Source organism: Panthera onca, chromosome B4 (genome assembly GCF_046562875.1).
Source record: "Panthera onca isolate mPanOnc1 chromosome B4, mPanOnc1 haplotype 2, whole genome shotgun sequence".
In the NCBI taxonomy this organism is placed as follows: Eukaryota; Metazoa; Chordata; class Mammalia; order Carnivora; family Felidae; genus Panthera; species Panthera onca.
In genome coordinates this window covers 44,171,917-44,190,789 of record NC_138345.1, presented here as the reverse complement: position 1 = coordinate 44,190,789, position 18,873 = coordinate 44,171,917, and the positions used below count along the sequence as shown (strand labels likewise).

At 36.4% G+C, this 18,873-nt stretch overlaps 1 protein-coding gene across 1 annotated transcript; it reads left to right on the top strand.

The window, feature by feature from the left end:
- Positions 1 to 1,057: 1,057 nt before the first annotated feature.
- On the top strand, positions 1,058 to 18,638 carry LOC132694725 (NKG2-F type II integral membrane protein-like). The gene is made up of 7 exons (XM_078450534.2): positions 1,058 to 1,105; positions 6,669 to 6,831; positions 7,219 to 7,296; positions 7,786 to 7,839; positions 8,384 to 8,535; positions 18,159 to 18,262; positions 18,518 to 18,638. The coding sequence occupies exons 1-7, from the start codon at positions 1,058 to 1,060 to the stop codon at positions 18,636 to 18,638; spliced, it is 720 nt and encodes a 239-aa protein (XP_078306660.1).
- Positions 18,639 to 18,873: the final 235 nt, after the last annotated feature.

The following is an 18,873-nucleotide window of genomic DNA, read 5'->3' as shown; positions in this document are numbered from 1 at the left end:
CTACAGATCCTTAAAATAAAGCCCAAGCACATGAAGTTCTTGCTGTCTGTGATCTCTTCATGTTTTGCTTTTCCCAGTGTCCAATAAAGGCCATTTTCCATAAAAACCAAAGCCCTATAACTGTCTTCTTCCTTTCACCCAGTGAAACAGCCAGGCATCAGAAATGCTATCTGGCAACCATTTTGATCATATACATTAAAGAAATTTGCTTTTAAAAAAGGAGAGAAATTCAATATGCATCATGTGTGGACACTAGAGTAATTTTTTCGGTGTCTGTGTTTCGTGTTTTTTTGAAATCAAGTTGCAATTACTGTCCTTTCCCCTATTGCTCAAGAACCCCAGTCTCCTCACAAAGTGTGTTATTTGGGCATCTGTATAGGCTGTGTCTTTTGGAATTGAAGAATACAAAGGAGATTGTCAATCTGTGACAAGATAACCTGTTTGAATCCTAGATTTGGGGATCCTACAGAGTCCAGGGTGAAGAAGGGACTGAAATGCCCTATCTCTTCCAATGTTGGAATATCCCATCTACACATATGCATCTGTTACCATAAAGAATGGAGAAAAGTGAGAGATGCTGCTAAATGCATTCTGATGTAGAACACCTACCATTTTGTCCCCAAGTATATTTCACATTTATAAATACATACAAAAAACATTGCAAAAATTATTACCTATACCCATAAGAAGGCATGTGTCACCACTGTCCTGTCTCTCTAGTGAGTGGGAGATTATACATGCTGATGGGATGCACCTGAGGCACAACTAATCAGCAATTACATCACAGAAAAATTGGTATCTTTATTCCAACAACTCAGGGTAACAAAGCAGAATGAATATGCAATATATTAGAGATCCATTGATTTGACACGCTGCCACTTTGCTGAATTCATGTATCAGTTCTAGCAGTTTTTTGGTAGGATTTTTTGGATTTCTCACAGAAAGTATCATTTCAGCTGAGAAGAGTGGAAGTCTAACTTCCTCTTTGCCTATTTGGATGATTTTACTTCTTTTTGCTGTCTGATTGCTGAAGCTAGGACTTCCAACACTATAGTGAATGACAGTGGTGACCGTGGACATTGTTGTCATCTCCCTGACCTTAGGGGTAAAGGTCTCAGTTTTTCCCACACTGACAACAATATTACCTGTGGGTCTTTCGAATATGGCCTTTATGATTTTCAGTTATGTTCCTTCTATCCCTATATTTTTGAGGGCTTATATCAAAAATGGGAGCTACATTTTGTGAAAGGTTTTTTTTTTCTGCATCTATGGGAGGATCTTGCAGTTCTTATCCTTTCTTTTATTAATGTGATGTAAAATATTGACTGACTTGCAGTATTGAACTAGACCTGCATCCATGAATCAATCCCAGTTGATCAGGGTGAATAATTCTTTTAACGTATTGCTGGATCCAATTTGCTAGTATTTCGTTGAGAGTTTTTGCATCCATGTTCACAAAGGAAATTGGTTGGTATTTCTTCATTTTAGAGGGGTCTTTGGTTTTGGAATCAAAGTAATGTTGGCCTTGTAGAGTGAGTTTGGAAGTTTCCCTTCCATTTCTACTTTTTGGAACAGATTCAAAAGAATAAGGGTTAACTCTTCTTTAATGTTTTGCAGAATTCCCCTGGACAGCCGGTCCTGGAATCTTGTTTGTGGGAGATTTTTGATTACTGAAGCAATTTCTTTCCTGCTTATGGGTCTGTTCAAAATTTTCATTTCTTCCTGTTTCAGTTTTAGTAGTTTAAATATTTCTAGGTGTTTGTCCATTTCATCTAGATTGTCCCATTTGTTCGCATATAATTGCTCATAATATTCTCTCATTATTGTTTGTATTTCTGTGGTGTTGGTGGTAATATCTCCTCTTCCAGTTGTGATTATATTTGGGTTCTTTCCGTGTTTCTTTTTGACCAGTCTGGCTACTGCGTTATCAATTTTGGTAATCTTTCAAAGAACAATTTCCTGCTTTCCTTGATCTGTTCTTTTTTTAAATGTAAATATCATGGATTTCTGCTCTAATCTTTTTTATTTCCCCTTTCCCACTGCTTTTGGACTTTATTTGCTGTTCTTTATCCAGCTTTTTTAGGTGTAACTTTAGGTTGTGTATTTAAGACCTTTCTTCCTCCTTCAGGAAGGCCTGGATTGTTATGTACTTCCTTCTTATAACCATTGCTGCATCGCAGAGGTTTTGGAATATCTTGTTTTCATTTTCATTGTCTTCCATGTACTTTTTAGTTTCCTCTTTAATTTCGTGGATAGCCCATCCATATTTTAGTAGGATGTTCTTTAATCTCCAAGTAAATATGGTCCTTTCAAAAGTTTTGTCGTGATTAATTTCAAGTTTCATAGAGTTGTGGTCAGAAAATATGCACAGTATGGTCTCAATGTTTTTGTACTTGTTGAGGGCTGATTTGTGACCCAGTATGTGATCTATTCTGGAGAATGTTCCATGTGCACTCGAGAGAAAGTGTATTCTGCTAGTTTAGGATGAAATGTTCTGAATGTATCTGTTAAGTCCATCTGGTCCAGCATGTCATTCAAAGCCAGTGTTTCCTTGTTGATTTTCTGCTTACATGATTTGTTTATTACTGTAAGATGTGGGTGTTGAAGTCCTCTACTCTTACGGTATTACCATCAATGAAATTTATGTTTGTAATTAATTTATATATATATTTGGGTGCTCACACATTGTGGGAATATGCATTTACAATTGTTAGAACTTCTTGGTGGATAGACCCCTTAATAATGGTTTAATGCCCTTTTACTCTTGTTACAGTCTTTATTTTTAAATCAAGTTTGTCTGATATAAGTCAGCTACTCCAGGCTTCTTTTGATGGCCACTAGCATGATAGATGGTTCCCCATCCCCTTATTTTAATCTGTAGATGACTTTAGGTCTAAAATGAGTCTCTTGTAAGAAGCATATACCTTGTTTTCTTATCCATTCTGATACCCTATGTCTTGTCATTGGAGCATTTAGTCCTTTTCCACTTAGAGTGAGTACTGAAAGATATCAATTTAGTACCATTGTGTTCCTTCTAGAGTTGATGTTGCTTGTGGTGTTCTCTGGTCCTTTCTAGTCTTTGTTGCTTTTGGTCTTTTTTGTTTTGTTTTGTCTTTTCTCCACTAAAAGAGCCCTGCATAAAATTTCGTGCAGGGCTGGTTTAGTCGTCATGAACTCTTTTATTTTTTGTGTCTCTGGGAAACTCTTTATCACTCCTTCTATTCTGAATGACATTCTTGCTGGATAAAGAATTTTTGACTGCATATTTTTCTGATTCAGCACGTTGAATATATCCTTCCAGGTCTGCAAAGTTTATGTGGATACATCAGCTGCAAACTTGATGTGTCTTCTCTTATAGGGTAAGGACTTTTTTCCCTTGCTGCTTTCACAATTCTTTCCTTGTCAGTGTATTTGGTGAATTTTACTAAGATATGCCTTGGTGATGGTCAGTTTTTGGGGAATCTAATGGGAGGTCTCCGTGCTTCCTGGATTTTGACATCTGTGTCCTTCCCAGATTAGGAAAATGTTTTGGTATTTTGCTCATCTAAACTTTCTGCCCCTTTCGCTCTCTCTTCATCTTTTGAAACACCTCTGTTTTGGATGTTTTTCCTTTCTACTAAGTCACTGAGCTCTAAAAGTCTCGTATCCTGCTCTTTGCCTTTGTTCTCTCTTTTTTCTGCTTCATTATTCTCCATAATTTTATCTTCTATGTCACTGATTCGCTTCACTGCCATATGCAGCCTTGCCGTCATGGCATGCATTCATTTTGAATCTTGGTTGTAGCATTTTTACTATCAGCCTGAAGAGATTTTATTTCTATCTCTGCAGAAAGGGATTGTCAGGTGCCTTCTATGCTTTTTCAACCCCAGCTAGTATTCACATTATCGTGGTTATTAATTCTAGTTCAGCCATCTTACTTTTGTGTGTGTTGACTAAGTCTGTGGCTGTGATATGTTCCTGTTCTCTCTTTTGGGGTTAAGTCCTTTGTTTTGTCGTTTTGAAGGAAGAAAAAAATTAAGAAAATAAAAAATTAAAATTTGAAAAAAAACAAAAAATCAAATAAAGGAAGCTAGATCCTAGGAGTGTTTTGATCTGCATATTGAAAAAAATCTCGGTAGAATAGAGAGGAAAAGGAAAGGAAAGGAGAAAAACTAAGAAAAAAATTTAGAAATTAAAAATATATATAATAAAGTAGAATAAAATAAAATACAAAAATGATCTGAAATAGGAACTTAAAAAATAAAAAAAAACAAGTTAAAAATAAAACCATTTTTTTCTGTATCCAAGAAAATAAAGAAAATTAAGGGGGGGGAAATAATTTAAGGTATAACAAAAGCAACATAAATGAGCAAATAAGTGAACCAGCAAACACAATGAAACCCAAATGAAGTGACATCCAGTTTCCCCTAGAACTGAAACGATGAAGCCTCCTCTATTTCATGCACTAGGCAGGTGGAGTGACTTGTGCTGGTCTTCTGGGGGGTGTGCTTGGAGGGCACAGTTGGGCAGGGCTTGGTGTAATGGCTCCATTCCTCACTAGGTGGCCGTGCTTAGGTTACGGTGATGGATCAGTGTGGCACCCATGTGCTTGCCTGGGAGAGGTGGAAATGGGTTCACCCAGTGTCCTAGTCTTTGGCACAGGGACTTGTGCTCTCACTGCCCCACTAGCAAGCACCCCTCCTTGGCTGCAGTCCTCTGCCCACTCTACACCTCTACCCTGTCCATGTCTAAGCTGTCCACCTTCCAGGTGAAACCTCTCTCCAGAGTTTTATCTCAGACAGTGTTGTGTTTCAGAACCCCACATTTCAGAGACCGCTTGCTTCGATATGCACTGACTCTCTGGGGGAGGGTATTGCTGAGCAGTGGCCAGGTGCAGTCTTGCCTCAGAAAATGTTCATGTGATTGCACAGTGGCAGAGGTTCAGAGATTATAGGAAATCACAACACACAGCTAGATCCAGTTTTGTGGCACTCTGGCATCTTTGTCCCATTACTAACAAATGTAGCTGTCTCTGGGGTCTGCTCGGACCTTTGCCCACTGTGAAGCTATATGGCCACTACCAACTGCACTCCAAGCAGGGAACAGCTTCTCTCTCTACAGCACATAGACGGTTCAGACAGCACTGCCTGCTCCTGGGGATTCGCCCCACTTCCTCACCAGAGCACCACCAACCTCTGTGCTCTGAATCAACTGTTTATAGAAACTCCGCTCTACTGTTTATAGAAACCCTGGCAGTACTGACTACCTCTCCTTTCCCCCTGTCAGTGGTTTTGGGGGACAGATTTCTTCTTCAGTCCCCTATGAGTATTTTCACTCTTTCTGTCTCTTTTATCCAGCTGCTTTCAGGGAGGAGTGCTTTTCTTGCAGGATCCCAATGCACCACATTCTCCCCCTTTCTTTCTCTCTGTCTTCTCTGCATGAAAATGGCTCCCTACTCTCTTCATCTTTTCTCCCCTCAGTTCACCTCTCGCCCTGCATAACCGCCTACTTCTATGTCTCAGGTTTTGCAGGTTATTGCTACACTCCTCAGATCAATTTCCTAGGTGTTCCAAATGGTCTGGTGCTTCTCTAGCTGCATTACAGGGAGGAGACAAAATTAGCGTCTCCATGCCATTCCAACACCTTAACTCCTCCCACCCATGAAGTAACTTTTAGAAGGTGATGCTTGTAAGTTTGAGAGCCAGGAGTAATTACAGAGTTCATGGACTGCAGACCTCATTGACTGAAGTATGAAATTTCATTTATGTGATTTGGTACCATTCCTCTAGAAATAAAGCTACTCTCACTGCCTTTGAAATCATAGATCTTTCCAGAAATTTGCACCAAGTGTGTTCTTCCATAAATGATTTACACTTTTATTTATCATTCTATACTTTCATATTTTTGCCATGAAATCAATTGCCATTTTCAGATGTTAAATAAGTGTTTTTTAAGAATATGGGTTTTGTTGTTGTTGTTTGTTTTCACCATTGTTCATGCTTTGGATAAGTTTAGTGTGTCACATAATGTTTTGCAACATATAAAATAGTCCTTTTAAAATCAACAAAACTCAGAATTCCACAGGTTTCAGCCTAAAATATCACTTGATAGCATTGTATTACCTTTTAGTAAAGAAATCTAAATCCCCAAAGAAAAGTCACTTATTATAGGAAATTCCTATATATGCTAAAACTAGTATTCCCTAGTCTCACAGTACTTTATTTTTAAGCAATAATGGATTTTCACCATCACAAAAATTGGTGCAACAGGATTTCTCTAATACAGCCTTTAATTTTAATCTGGCTAGTCTAATAGTGTAGAAAGGTGTCCCTGGATCTGACCTTACAGTAATGAGGTCAGTATTATTCTTGAATTATTTTCTTCTTCACTCATGTATTGTTTACACTTTCCCAACCATTACTACAGTGTCAAACATTGTGTCACTGTAAAACCCTGTTATTCTGTCACGAAATACTTATTTAAGCTCTAAGGGAAGTGGAGCTAGATTTTGCATTGTTCCACTTCAAATGAGCAGTATCCCTCACCCTGCACCCCACCCGGTGTCACTGTACTAGCAATGTCGTCAGCACATGACATACACTCTTGATCAAGACCTTCAGGGCAGTTCCATTCAGCACTGTGCCTGACACTACTCAGCTGCAGAGACGAATAACCCAAGACTAACTTAGGCAGAACTCAGTCAGGTTAAGGAGTCACAAAGAGGGCGAGTGAAACCTAAGAGCATGAATAGATCCATTTCAGTAACTGAGCAGGAAATGGCCCATGCGGAATTCAATCTTCAAGTTGCTTCTCAGGAGCTTCAAGGGACTGACAAGAACTATCTCTGCAAAGGTAAAATATTTAACAGACAGGTATATCTGTTCCGGGATGTGATGTTGGGGTGCAGAGGTGTAGGGAAAGAGTAGGAAATGATCTCACGTAGTTTTCATTTGTGAGGATCAGAAATAGAAGTTGGAATATGGTAGTGTCGTTGAACTCTGGGGACTCACTTTGTTCCAGTGTTACAATCCGTAGTGTTTACCAACCTGTCATGGAGTAGTATGTTGACTGCAAATGCAATGGTGTAATCTAAGAGAAGATTACAATTGTAGATATGGGTTTGGGGTCCAAGGGTTTACATTTGATTCCCTGCAGGTTGTTGCTTCTCTTGTTTGTAAATTTCCTAAATGATTATTTCCATGCATCTTTTGTCAGTGTTTTCATTTCTCTTGTGTCCAGGGAGGTACATTGCTGAGGTTCTGGGAATCATCTGCCTTGTCTTGATGTCCACTGTGGTAAAAATAAACGTTATTCCCTGTAAGTCAGTGTTTGAATGACTAATAGGGAGTGTTTCACGTTAATATCATCAGTTCTTTGAAATGTTATATAACATATGGAATTTTATTATCCCATTTTGATGGATGCATGCTCTAAAGGTGGAATAGTTATTCTGAATTTATCTAAAGTAGAAATAACACATAATTGTAGGAAGTATTAAACATTTTTCAGAATTTTTATAACTCACAGTCAAGTTATGTGAGAGACTTTATTGATATATACAAATGAATTCTTGAGATTGGTTAAACCAAATACTGTAAGAGATGGTGAAATTTGGTTCATTAAGCATTTGAATTCTTTTCCCCCTCTCATGTTCATTACTTTATTAAAATTTTACTGGTAAAATCAATTTTATTGCAGCATTTTCTAATTCTAAATAATATACCAAATTTCAAACTAAGAAATTCAAATTATTGCGATCCACTTAATTTAATGTTATGTTTCTTGAAGATTACTTTAATGTTCAAGCTACTGAAGGACCAGAGCAGAACAAAACGTCCCTGGAAACAAAGATCCAGAAAGGTACAACATCACTTGCAAACATCTGTTACTAGTCTTCTGTCTATTTTAGCTCTATCTCCAAGTAGGCAAAGATGATAACAGACTCTTTTGGAAAAAGTGAATTAGAAAATCGCTTAATGAAGTTTCAGAAATAATGATTCTAGGAGACTATTACTTCTTAGGCAACAATATGAAGAAATGCTCATTTAAAATCACCGTACCCGTTGTTAACAATTGCCTCACATGTTCTCCTCCTATAACATGATAAAAGATAAATCGTTCCATAAAGATTGTTGTGTTCAGTGATTCTCAGGACATGTAGAGGTGGACATTTTTGTGGTTGCTTTATATGGGCACATAAATTAGGGGATGAAAGTCTGACTCTTCTCTGAGTGTGTGTGTTTGTGTGTGTGTGTGTGTGTGTGTGTGTGTTGCTTTAATTTTACCAGCTTGTGAGGGTATATGAATATGTTATGTACACATATGTGTACACATATACAGTATGTAAAGTTTCATTTTGTAATAGTCAAAGCTTTTTGGATAATACCTCGTAATCTCTTTCCAGCATGTCTCTGTTGTCATTGTCTGAAAGAGTGGTTTACGTATTCCAACAATTGCTATTACATTAGCACTGAGAGAAAATCGTGGAAGGAGAGTTTGACGTCCTGTGCTTCTAAGAATTCTAACCTGCTCTACTATGATGATGAAGAGGACAAGGTAAGATTTTAGATGTTTCCAGATTCTATTAAAAGCTTGTGAGTGAATATTATGCTTGTAGAGTTCATCCATAGTGACATATGTATTTGTAGTTTATTTAAAGTCTTTAATACTCCACATGTTGACTGTATGACACATTATTTATATGCTTATACCTTGAATGTACATTTGATAATTTCCAGTTCTTACTTTTCATAGAAACCTGTCTCTCTAGAAATGCTCTTTTTCCTGAAATAAACTTCACATTTAATTTTACAAGACATCAAGGAAACTATGCATTTGTGCACACTGATTATAAAATATATAGTATCACACAAATACCAATCACATCATGGGACAGAAGTTTACAGCCTTTATCAGGCCTGCCCATTTTCATTTTATGAAATATTTCTGCTTATTTGGGGGCTTTATGTCAATGGAATCATTCAGTGTGCATTTTTATATGTGTCTCCTTTCTCTGGCAGATGGTATTTGTAATCAATCTATATTAACACATTTGTCTATAGTTTGTGAAATTTCACTACTCTCTTATATGAATATGACAGTTTCAAACCATTCTCAGTAAAATAGTTCTTTTTTATTATGTGGGTATTATGAATAATTGTGTTATGAAAATTCTTTCCTATATCTTCCTCCACATATCATATTTATAATCCTTTATTATATATAACTACATCTTACAGAGCATATTTATGTAATATAAATGTTATGGTTTTCATAATAAAATAACCTATAAATACAACATAATTATATTTATGTATAATTGTAATACACTTCCCTGTAAGCGTTAGTCTGAAATTGCACACTCATTGACATGTGGAAATTTCAATATATTAAATGTTCCCTACATCTTTTATTGTATTGTGTAAATATCCATTGTATCAACTAGTCTTTTGACCCAAATCTCAGTAGTCTCAGTAAAAGTAATTAATAATTTCTGATGGTTATACACAGTACCATTTTTCTGTGTTGTAAATCTTAAGGCCATTCTCTTTTGTGAGAAAGAGAAGTACTGGGCTGTGTCTCTTGCCCATTTCTCCAGGATGGTGCCTTTTTTTCACCTCTTAGAAGCCTTTGTCATATTTTAGATATGAGCTCTTTCTCAAGTTTTTAAGATGAAAATATTTGTGACATGCATTTTTTACTTTCATAATGGAGTCTTTTAATGATCAGAATTGTATTTATTTATTTTTTAATATAATTTATTGTCAAGTTTCTAACATACAGTGTATACAATGTGCTCTTGGTTTTGGGGGTAGATTCCTGTGATTGATGCCAGAGCTCATCCCAGCAAGTGCCTTCCTCAATGCCCATCACCCATTTTCCTCTCTCCCGCACCCCTCTATCCACCCCCAGTTTGTTCTCTGGATTTAAGAGTCTCTTGTGGGTTGCCTCCCTCCCTCTCTGTTTGTAACTGTTTTTTTCCCCCTTCCCTTCCACCTTGGTCTTCTGTTAAGTTTCTCAACATCCAAGTATGATTGAAAACATATGATATCTGTCCTCCTCTGACTATTTCACTCAGCATAATACCTTAAGCCATATAGTTACTTTGTCTGGTCTATCTTCTTTTCTTTTCTTTATCCCCACCTCCTTCTTTATTTCCCTTTCTCTCTCTCTGGAATGATCAGAATTTTAATGTTACCATAGTCCTACTTAGCACTTGGTGTGTTACAATCATTACTATGGACCTATTTCAGAAGTTACTGATAGTTCATGAATATTATTTCCTATATTATTTTCCTGGACTCACCTTTTTCTTTATTTCTTTATCTTTTAACTTTTAATTATGTTTATGACCCAGTTAGAATTTATTTTTTGTGATGCTATATTTCTGATGCTGTGAGATAAAAGTGAAGGTTATAGTTTTCTACATCATTACCTCTGTGACGGAGCATCATTTATAGCAAAGTAGGTCTCATCTTCATAAATAACTTTAGTACATGTGCTGCCGAAGCAAGCACAATAAATAACTTTATATACATGAAGTTATATATGTACACATATGCTCTAATCTCCTTTATATAAATATATGGATATTATATATCTTTATATAGATAATTATATATTCACAGATCACTGTCTATACAGTCTGTAACAACCCACAGCAGCTGGAGTAAAATGTAGAGACTTACTTGCCTTTATGGCCCCTTACCGTGTCCCAATTATACTGTGTCCTAAATGTTTCTCTACTTACTTTGAGAATCACATGGAATTTATAATTTTGCTGCAACTGATAATTTTCCTTCAAATATCAAACAATTTAGAGAACACAGTGAAGGAAAGTCCATTATGCCTATGAGAGTTTTATTCATTCTTTTGTTCTCTCTTTCTTCCTGATGATTCAAGATGCCTTCTTTTGCCATTTATTGCCTTTAGGAGTTCTTTCAGAGTGGGTCTGGTGGTGATACATTTTCTTAGTTTTCCTTTATCAGACAAAGTCTTAATTTCCCTTGCATGCCTGTTGATTTTTTTTGGTGGATAGTCAATGGTTTTTTATTAGAATCACGCAATTAGTGTCTAAAACATTTCTGTCTTTCTAGCATGCCTTTTATCTGTTATTTTGAGCAGAGAGAAAAAACATTTTGGAGACTTGGGTATGTACCTGTTGGTGTCTGTGGTTTGCTAGGCTCTCTGACACCAGTCTATGTGAGGTAGAGGGAAATTCCAGGAAGCTCACCACCATGCCATTCCTTGGGTCTCCAGGGCTGGGATCTGTCAGCTTTCTCATTAGCTTTCTGAATCTTATGTCATCTTCTGTATAATGCCCAGGGATTGTAGCTGCATTGGTGGGAGGAACAGGGAAAAGTCTATCCACTCTTTCTTTCCAGAACAGGAAGTCTGGTCTGGGGGTGGTTTTATTTTGAATGCTCCTAAAGTTAATAGTGTTCAGCATCTTTTCCTGTACTTATTGGCCATCTATACATGGTGTTTGGTGAAGTATCTCCTGAAATATTTTGCTAACATTTTTACTTTTTTTCATTGTATTTTGACAAATATTTATGTACCCAGGCGGCAAGTTTTTTTGTTTTTGTTTTTATTAGATGTATGATTTGTAAATGTTTCTTCACAAGTTTATGACTTTATTTTCTCTTCAAAGAGCAGATATTATCTTGATGAACTACATTTCATCAATTTCTTCTTTTATGGATTGTGCTTTTGATATTCTGTCTAAAAATATCTCTGTCAAACTGTAGGTCTCGCACATTTTATAATACACCTTCAATTTTTTTTCACGTATGTGTGCTTAATTTTGAGCATTTTAATATAGTTGAAGTATATAATTATAAATAATATTTGATACCCCATTGTTTCCACAACACTTTTTCAAAGGCCTATACTTTTCCAATGAATGACTGCATTTTTTGGAAATACGCATTTCATATTGTGTGGGTACAAATTTTGCACTTTCCTATGTGTTTAATTAATGTCCTTATGTTGTTTTTTTTTTAATGTCAGCTTTCTACTTTAAAGACCTTCCTTTTGTTTTAAATATGTATGTATTTATTTTGATACAGTGGGAATGCAAACAGTGGCAGGGGCAGAATGAGAGGGAGAGAGTATCCCAAGAGGGTTCCATGGTGTCAGCACAGAGCCTGCCTTGGGGCTCCATTTCAGAAGCAATCCTTTCCTGACCTGAGCAGAAGCACAACTGCCTGATATACCCAGGTGTCCCCAACATTGTCCTTTGTTAAACAGGGAGTTTATACAAGTTCATTTTCAGAGTTATTATATGTCTTCAGGATCTTTGCATGTATATTGCCTATTCATTTCTATCTTCCAAAGGTTTTTATAAAGTTTATTTTTATTTATTTATTTTGTGTGAGAGAGAAAGTGAATGAGGGGGACAGAGACAGAAAGAGGGACAGAGAGAAAATTCCAAACACTTTACCCACTGTCAGCGCAGAGCCAAATGCGGAGCTCAAACTCACAAACGCTGAGATCATGTCCTGAGCCAAAATCAAGAGTCGGGTGCTTAACCAATGGAATCACCCAGGTGCCCCATTCAAAAGGCTTTTTAAAAATAAGAATAAATATTACTTTGTTCAGGTGCCTTCTGCATCAGAGAAATCACATTTACATATATTTGCATTTCTTCATAATATTCTCTTGATAGTTTTTATTGTGGTATAATGTACATACACATGGATCATATGCTATAAATGCCAACAGACAGCTGAGTTTTCAGTGTCACCATTGTATGGAATGAGAAAATCAATATTACCAGCACTGCAAAATGCCACTATCAAGTTCTTTTCTGCATTTTAAAAACAGTTTGTATACATGAAATCAAACAGTATGCATATTGTATTTTTGGCATTGTCAGGTGAAGGTAAACTTGTGTGATTCATCCCGATAGCTGCACCAGTTGCAAATTGTCCACATCTCTTTGTTGTTCTGTTGTCCGATTCTACTACAATGTATTCACCAATTCTGTTGCGGATGCTCTTGGATATTTGGGTATTGGTCCATTTGGGGCTACTTTGAGTTATTCTATTATACATACTCCACAATCAACTTTTAGCTAAACGTATGTGTTTCATATTTTAACTACTGGCTCCTCTCTTCTTGCTTTTTGAGAGGGTAGCAACTTAAATCATGTATTGATAACATTCTTCCCTTTGAGTGTAATTGACAAAGGTACAAATTGTCTCTAAACGCTACTTTAGTTTCATCCTAAAAGCTTTGATGTTTCTCAGTTTATTGTCAACCAGTACAAGGTAATTTCTATCATCCAGTATAAGATTTTCAAAGATTTCATATTTGAACTGTGAATTTTTCAGAAGTGTATCACTGTCCACACGTTGGAAATTTCCCGGATTTCTTTCCATTGTTTCTTCTCATTTCTTATTCTTCAGAGAAATTACTTTGAATATTTCCATGCTTAAATTTTTTATCCCATGGGGCGCCTGGGTGGCTCAGTCGGTTAAGCAGCCGACTTCGGCTCAGGTCATGATCTCGGGTCCGTGGGTTCCAGCCCCGTGTCCGGCTCTGTGCTGACAGCTCGGAGCCTGGAGCCTGTTTTGGATTCTGTGTCTGCCTCTCTCTGACCCTCCCCCGTTCATGCTCTGTCTCTCTCTATCTCAAAAAAATAAATAAACGTTAAAAAAAATTTTTGATCCATATTTATGATCTAGAACACTTTCTATACATGTCAGTTATATCAAGCTGATTCCTAGTGTTTTGACAGTCTTCCATAGTCCTTCTGATTTTGTGACTATCTGTTCTTACTTACTGAAGGAAGAGATTTCAATCTTCAAGTACACTCATTGAATTGTTTATTTATCCTTCTAATTCTGTCAGTTTCTATTTCATGTGTTTAAGGGTTCTATTGTTAGGTGATTAACATATGTTTATAATTGTTTTATCTTCCTCTTATATTGACAGCCTGAACATTTTGAAATGTTTATTTTAATTTTGGTTAACATTTCTTGTTTTAACAGCTACTTTGTTATTAAAACAGTCATTTCTACTCTCTTCTTTGGTTACTGTCTGTAGGGTCTATTTTTTTGCTATCCTTTTATTTTCACCAATGTATGCCTTTGAATCTACAGTGTGTCAGTTACAGGGAGCATATAGATGGATACTACTCTTTTATTCAGGATGACACTATCTTATACTTGGAATACTTATTTAATTCCCATGAATATTCATTCGTTGTAGAGAACATATAGATGGATCTTACTTGTTTTTGATTCAGAATGTCAATTTCTAACTTTGATTATAATATTTATTTCATTCAAATTAAGGTAATTATTTGTATCCTTGGATTTAGGTCTGTCATTTGCTGAATGTTCTCGATGTCTGTGTTATTTTCTTCTTCCACCTTACCTGACATCTTTTGGATTAAACACATATTTTAGTATTCCCTTTTAAATCTTCTGTTGATGTCTTAGCTATGTTTTTAAATTATGTACTTAGTAGTTGCTGTAAGTATAACAAATATATCTTTTGTTTGTGTTTTGTGACATATAATTAACATACAACACTGCCTAATACATTACAGTATGGTCACTATGGTAATATGCATTAGCTAACACCTTTGTCATGTCACATATGTATTTAGTTTTAGTTTTTATTTATTTAGATTTACTTTTTCAGCAACTTCAAAATTCATAATGCAGTAATGATGACCATTTCATTATATGGTACATTAGATCTTTAGAACTTCTTTATCTGTTAGTTGCAAGTTTGTAAACTTAAACAACACTTCCCCAGTTCCCCCACCCCTCAGGCTCAGGAAACAACATTTGGCTATATGTTTTCTTTACAAGTTCAGTTTTTTGAGATTCCATATGTAAGTAAGATCATACAGTATTTGTGTATCTCTCTCTGACTTAAGTCACTTAATAAAATGCCTTGAAGGGACATCTATTTGTCACAAATGGCAAGATTTCCTTTTTTCTCTTGGCTGAATAGCATTTGTATATATGCATAGTCATTATACATATACATTATATACACATTTATAGTCATTATACACACATTTATAGTCATTATACATATCTTCGTAACCACTTCTCGGGTGGCAGATACTTAGGTTGCTTTCATAGATTGGCTATTGTAAGTAAAGTTGTAGTGAGCATGGCTGTGCAGAAATCCTTTTGAGATACTGATTTCAGTTCCTTCTAATACATACCCAAGTTATATCCTACAAACTAACCATAAGTGAGAAGAAATGGCTATTCTAATAGGATTTCCTTCCTTTTTCCGGCTGAATAATATTACACTGGTAGGTGTATACCACACTTTCTTTCTCCATTCATCCATCAGTGGACATTTGGGCTGCTTCTACCCTGTGGCTCTTAGGAGTATTGCTGCACTGAGCATGGGTGTGCATGTATCCTTGAGATCTTGCTTTCAATTCTTGTAGATAGTTTCTTACATGTGGGATTGCTGACTCCTGTGGTAACTGTAGTTTTAATCACTGGAGGAAGCTCCATCCATGTCTTCATAACGGCTGAACGATGTGCATTCCCAACCACCATGTGTAAGTCTCCTTCTTTTTGACCTCCTCACTGAAACATTTTTAAAGAGGGTTTATTTATTTATTTTGAGAGAGAGAAAGAAAGAGAGCAAGCAGGGAAGGTGCAGAGGGACGGAGACAGACAGCATCCAGAGCCGGCTTTGCGCCATCAACACAGAGCCCAACGCGGGGCTCAAACCTAAAACTGTGAGCTCATGACCTGAGCCAAAACTGAAAGTCAGACACTTAACCAACTGAGCCACCAGGCGACTCAACAATTTTCTGCTGTGTGCCATCCATCTTTATGAGTATGAAGTGATAAGTAATCATGATTTTGATTTGCTTTTCTCTGATCATTAGCGATATTGAGCATCTTTCCATATGATTTTCACAATTTATATTGTCTTTGGAAATATGTCTAATTTCTTTGCCCATTTTTTCATTGTGTTCTTGGTGTTTGTTGTTGTTGATACTAAGTTGTAGACTAACTATATATTTTAGACGTGATTCCCTGTTTGATATATGATTTGCAAGTGTTTTTTCCACTCTGTCTTTTCATTGTTGATCATTCCCTTTAATGCAAAGAAATGTTTAGGTTGATATAGCCCATTTGTCTACAATGGACTTTTCCTTTGTGGTCTGGTTTTGGTGGCAGAGCCAAGAAACCATTGCCAAATGCAGTGTTGTTTATTTTGCCCCCAATTTTTCTTTGAGGAACTTCTACACTTTACATTTATGTCTTTCGTCTAGTTTGAGTTAATTTTAGTATACGGTGTAAATGGAAACATCCAGCTTCAATCTTCTGCATGTGGGAGGGAAGTCAGTTTGCCAACACCCTTTGTGAAAGATGCTGTCTTTCCCTATTGAATGGTCCTGGCACCTTTATCAAAGCTGGTTAGACCGATTATACCTCGGTTTGTGTCTGGATATTTTTAAGGTATTGTTTCCATGGGGGATTTAGGGTCTGTGTCTTTCTGTTCCTTCATCTTGCTGCTTGTATCCCGTTTCAGTCGGAACTAGTGTGCAGGGCAGGGATATGGATTCTGTGGTAGATAATGTGGTGTAAGGCTGATGGAGATGGAAGACGCATCACCCATCCCTGATTTTCATGCTGACTTAAGTCACTTCAAATCCACTCTCTTCCCTCAAGACTATTTCTTTGTATTTGCCAGTGTTCTTTGGTCATTTCATTATGATGTCATGAGACGTGGATTTGTATGTGCTCATTCTGTTAGCAGTTTGCTAAGTCTCTGGTGTCTATAAATATTTTACATTATATTAGTGCGCAGTTCATTTGTCATGCCTTAACATTGTTGTCCTGTATTTTTCTGCCTCTGTTGTTCTTCTCATATTCTCCTTAGACCTATGCTGGCTTTCCTGATACTGTTTTGAAAGTGTCTGAATTCTGTAAGTGGTTCTCTTTTTTCTGTCTCATCCTAAGGTATAAATAAATTTTGTTACTCCTTCACATTCGTTAGTTTTTTTTTTTTTTCTACTTGAGTGGATTTTCCATTTCCAGTATGGAATGATGCACTCAGATTCTCTGTGGTTTCTTCATATAGTTTTGTTTCTCTATTGATATTTCCTACTTGCTAAATTGCTGCCATCACATATTCATGCAAATTTTTGAACTAAGTTTTCTTTATAGTTTTCATATGTGTATAAATATGACTTTTATTTTTATTATGTAAAAAAAAATTTAATGCTTTTATTTATTTTTGAGATAGAGACAGAGCATGAGCAGGTGAGGAGCAGAGAGAGAGGGAGACACAGACTGGGAAGCAGGCTCCAGGCTCTGAGCTGTCAGCACAGAGCCAGATGCGGGGCTCGAACTCACGGGCCTGTGAGATCATGACCTGAGCTGAAGTCAGACGCCCAACCGACTGAGCCACCCAGGTGCCCTTAAATATGACTTTTAAGTACTTTTGTTCTAATACGTGCAACAACTTATCCCAGCAGATGTTTCTATTGACCTATGCTTTCCTTTCATTGGAAGATTTTTTAAATTTCTCTTCATATTTTTTTTTTACTTCTTAGGTAGACACTTTTTAAACATATACTTCAGTAAACATGCATTGCATGTCATTTTTCCTAGATTTACTATTTTTTGTTGCCAAACATTTATGGCAGAATCTTCTCTACTACAGTCTGTCTGCTGATAGTTTTGTTCATTTTTTCCAAATTCTTATTGTTTATTTTTATGACCTTGTGACTTTTACCTTTGATGTTAATTACTGCTGATCAAGTCTCCACCTATGGCACCAGCACCCTTGCTCTTTGCAGCTTCTCCCAGTTGTAACAGCTTCAGTCTTCTTACCACTGATCCAGGGGTGGGCAGGTGGGAGTCACGGGAGCATCCTAGGCGAGTAGATGACAAATGTGCTTTTGCCTTGAATCTCCAGGATTTTTTCCAATGTACCTATTTCATAAGTTATTAACCTGTGATCCATTTTCTAAACTCTGAAATTGTTTTCACGGTCAGTTTGTCCTCCTCACTTAGTCCTACTAAGATAATTTTATACTTTCGTGTCCACTGTGTAACATTATAATTTGAAAGTGTCTATAAAGGAAGAAAGGATGAACTTTTATGTGTTATTACAGAATTAAAATGAGTATAAGATCTTGTATTTGACTCCCAATAAAATTTGTTTTCTCATAGTTTTTGTGGAATTTACTCTCTACTACTACATGGATTAGAGGATCCCCGAGAAGCCATCATAGTTCATCTGTGCAGCCAAAGGCCTTAACATTTTCTCCCAAAGTGTAAGTCTCCTGACAACTTTTTATTTTATGCCTCACAAGAATTGTTCTTAGAAACAAAAAGAGCAATGTGTGAACAATCGGATAAACACAGTAGTTGAAGTTTTTCCAGAGAAAAATGGTATGAGAAATATTGAGATTGAGATATTTAAGTATGAGTCAAATGGATGGTTCATTCCTCAAAATACTATGGTCCCTAATAAGAGATATAAGCAATCTTATGGCAAGATTAATGAGGTATAATTCTCTGTATTTCAGGTTGTCAGCATCTTCAGAGAGTGACAAGAAGTGTCCATATTTCAGTTTTCAAATAAGAAAAACTTATTTTGCACCCTGCTCAGTAATAAGACCATATGTTTGTAAGCACCAGGCATTTTAGTTACCTCATTTTGGTATAATGTTATTTCACCATTTATAAAGAATACATCTCTCATTATTTCAAAAGCAATATGATTATATTCTTTGCAATTTTTAAGATAATATTTTTTAGTGTAATTTTAGGCTCACAACAAAATTAAGAAGAAGCTCCAGAGATTTCCTGGATTGTCCTTGTCTGCACATGTGCATGGCCTCTCCCATTATCAACATCACTCACTAGAATGTTTCATTTCTTA

Bases quoted from the DNA above. Each gene is read 5' to 3' on its own strand.
- LOC132694725 (XM_078450534.2), top strand. From the start codon at position 1,058: ATGACAGTGGTGACCGTGGACATTGTTGTCATCTCCCTGACCTTAGGG. The intron at 1,106-6,668 runs GTAAAGGTCTCA...AGACTAACTTAG, and splicing joins TCATCTCCCTGACCTTAGGG to GCAGAACTCAGTCAGGTTAA. The intron at 7,840-8,383 runs GTACAACATCAC...ATCTCTTTCCAG, and splicing joins GGAAACAAAGATCCAGAAAG to CATGTCTCTGTTGTCATTGT.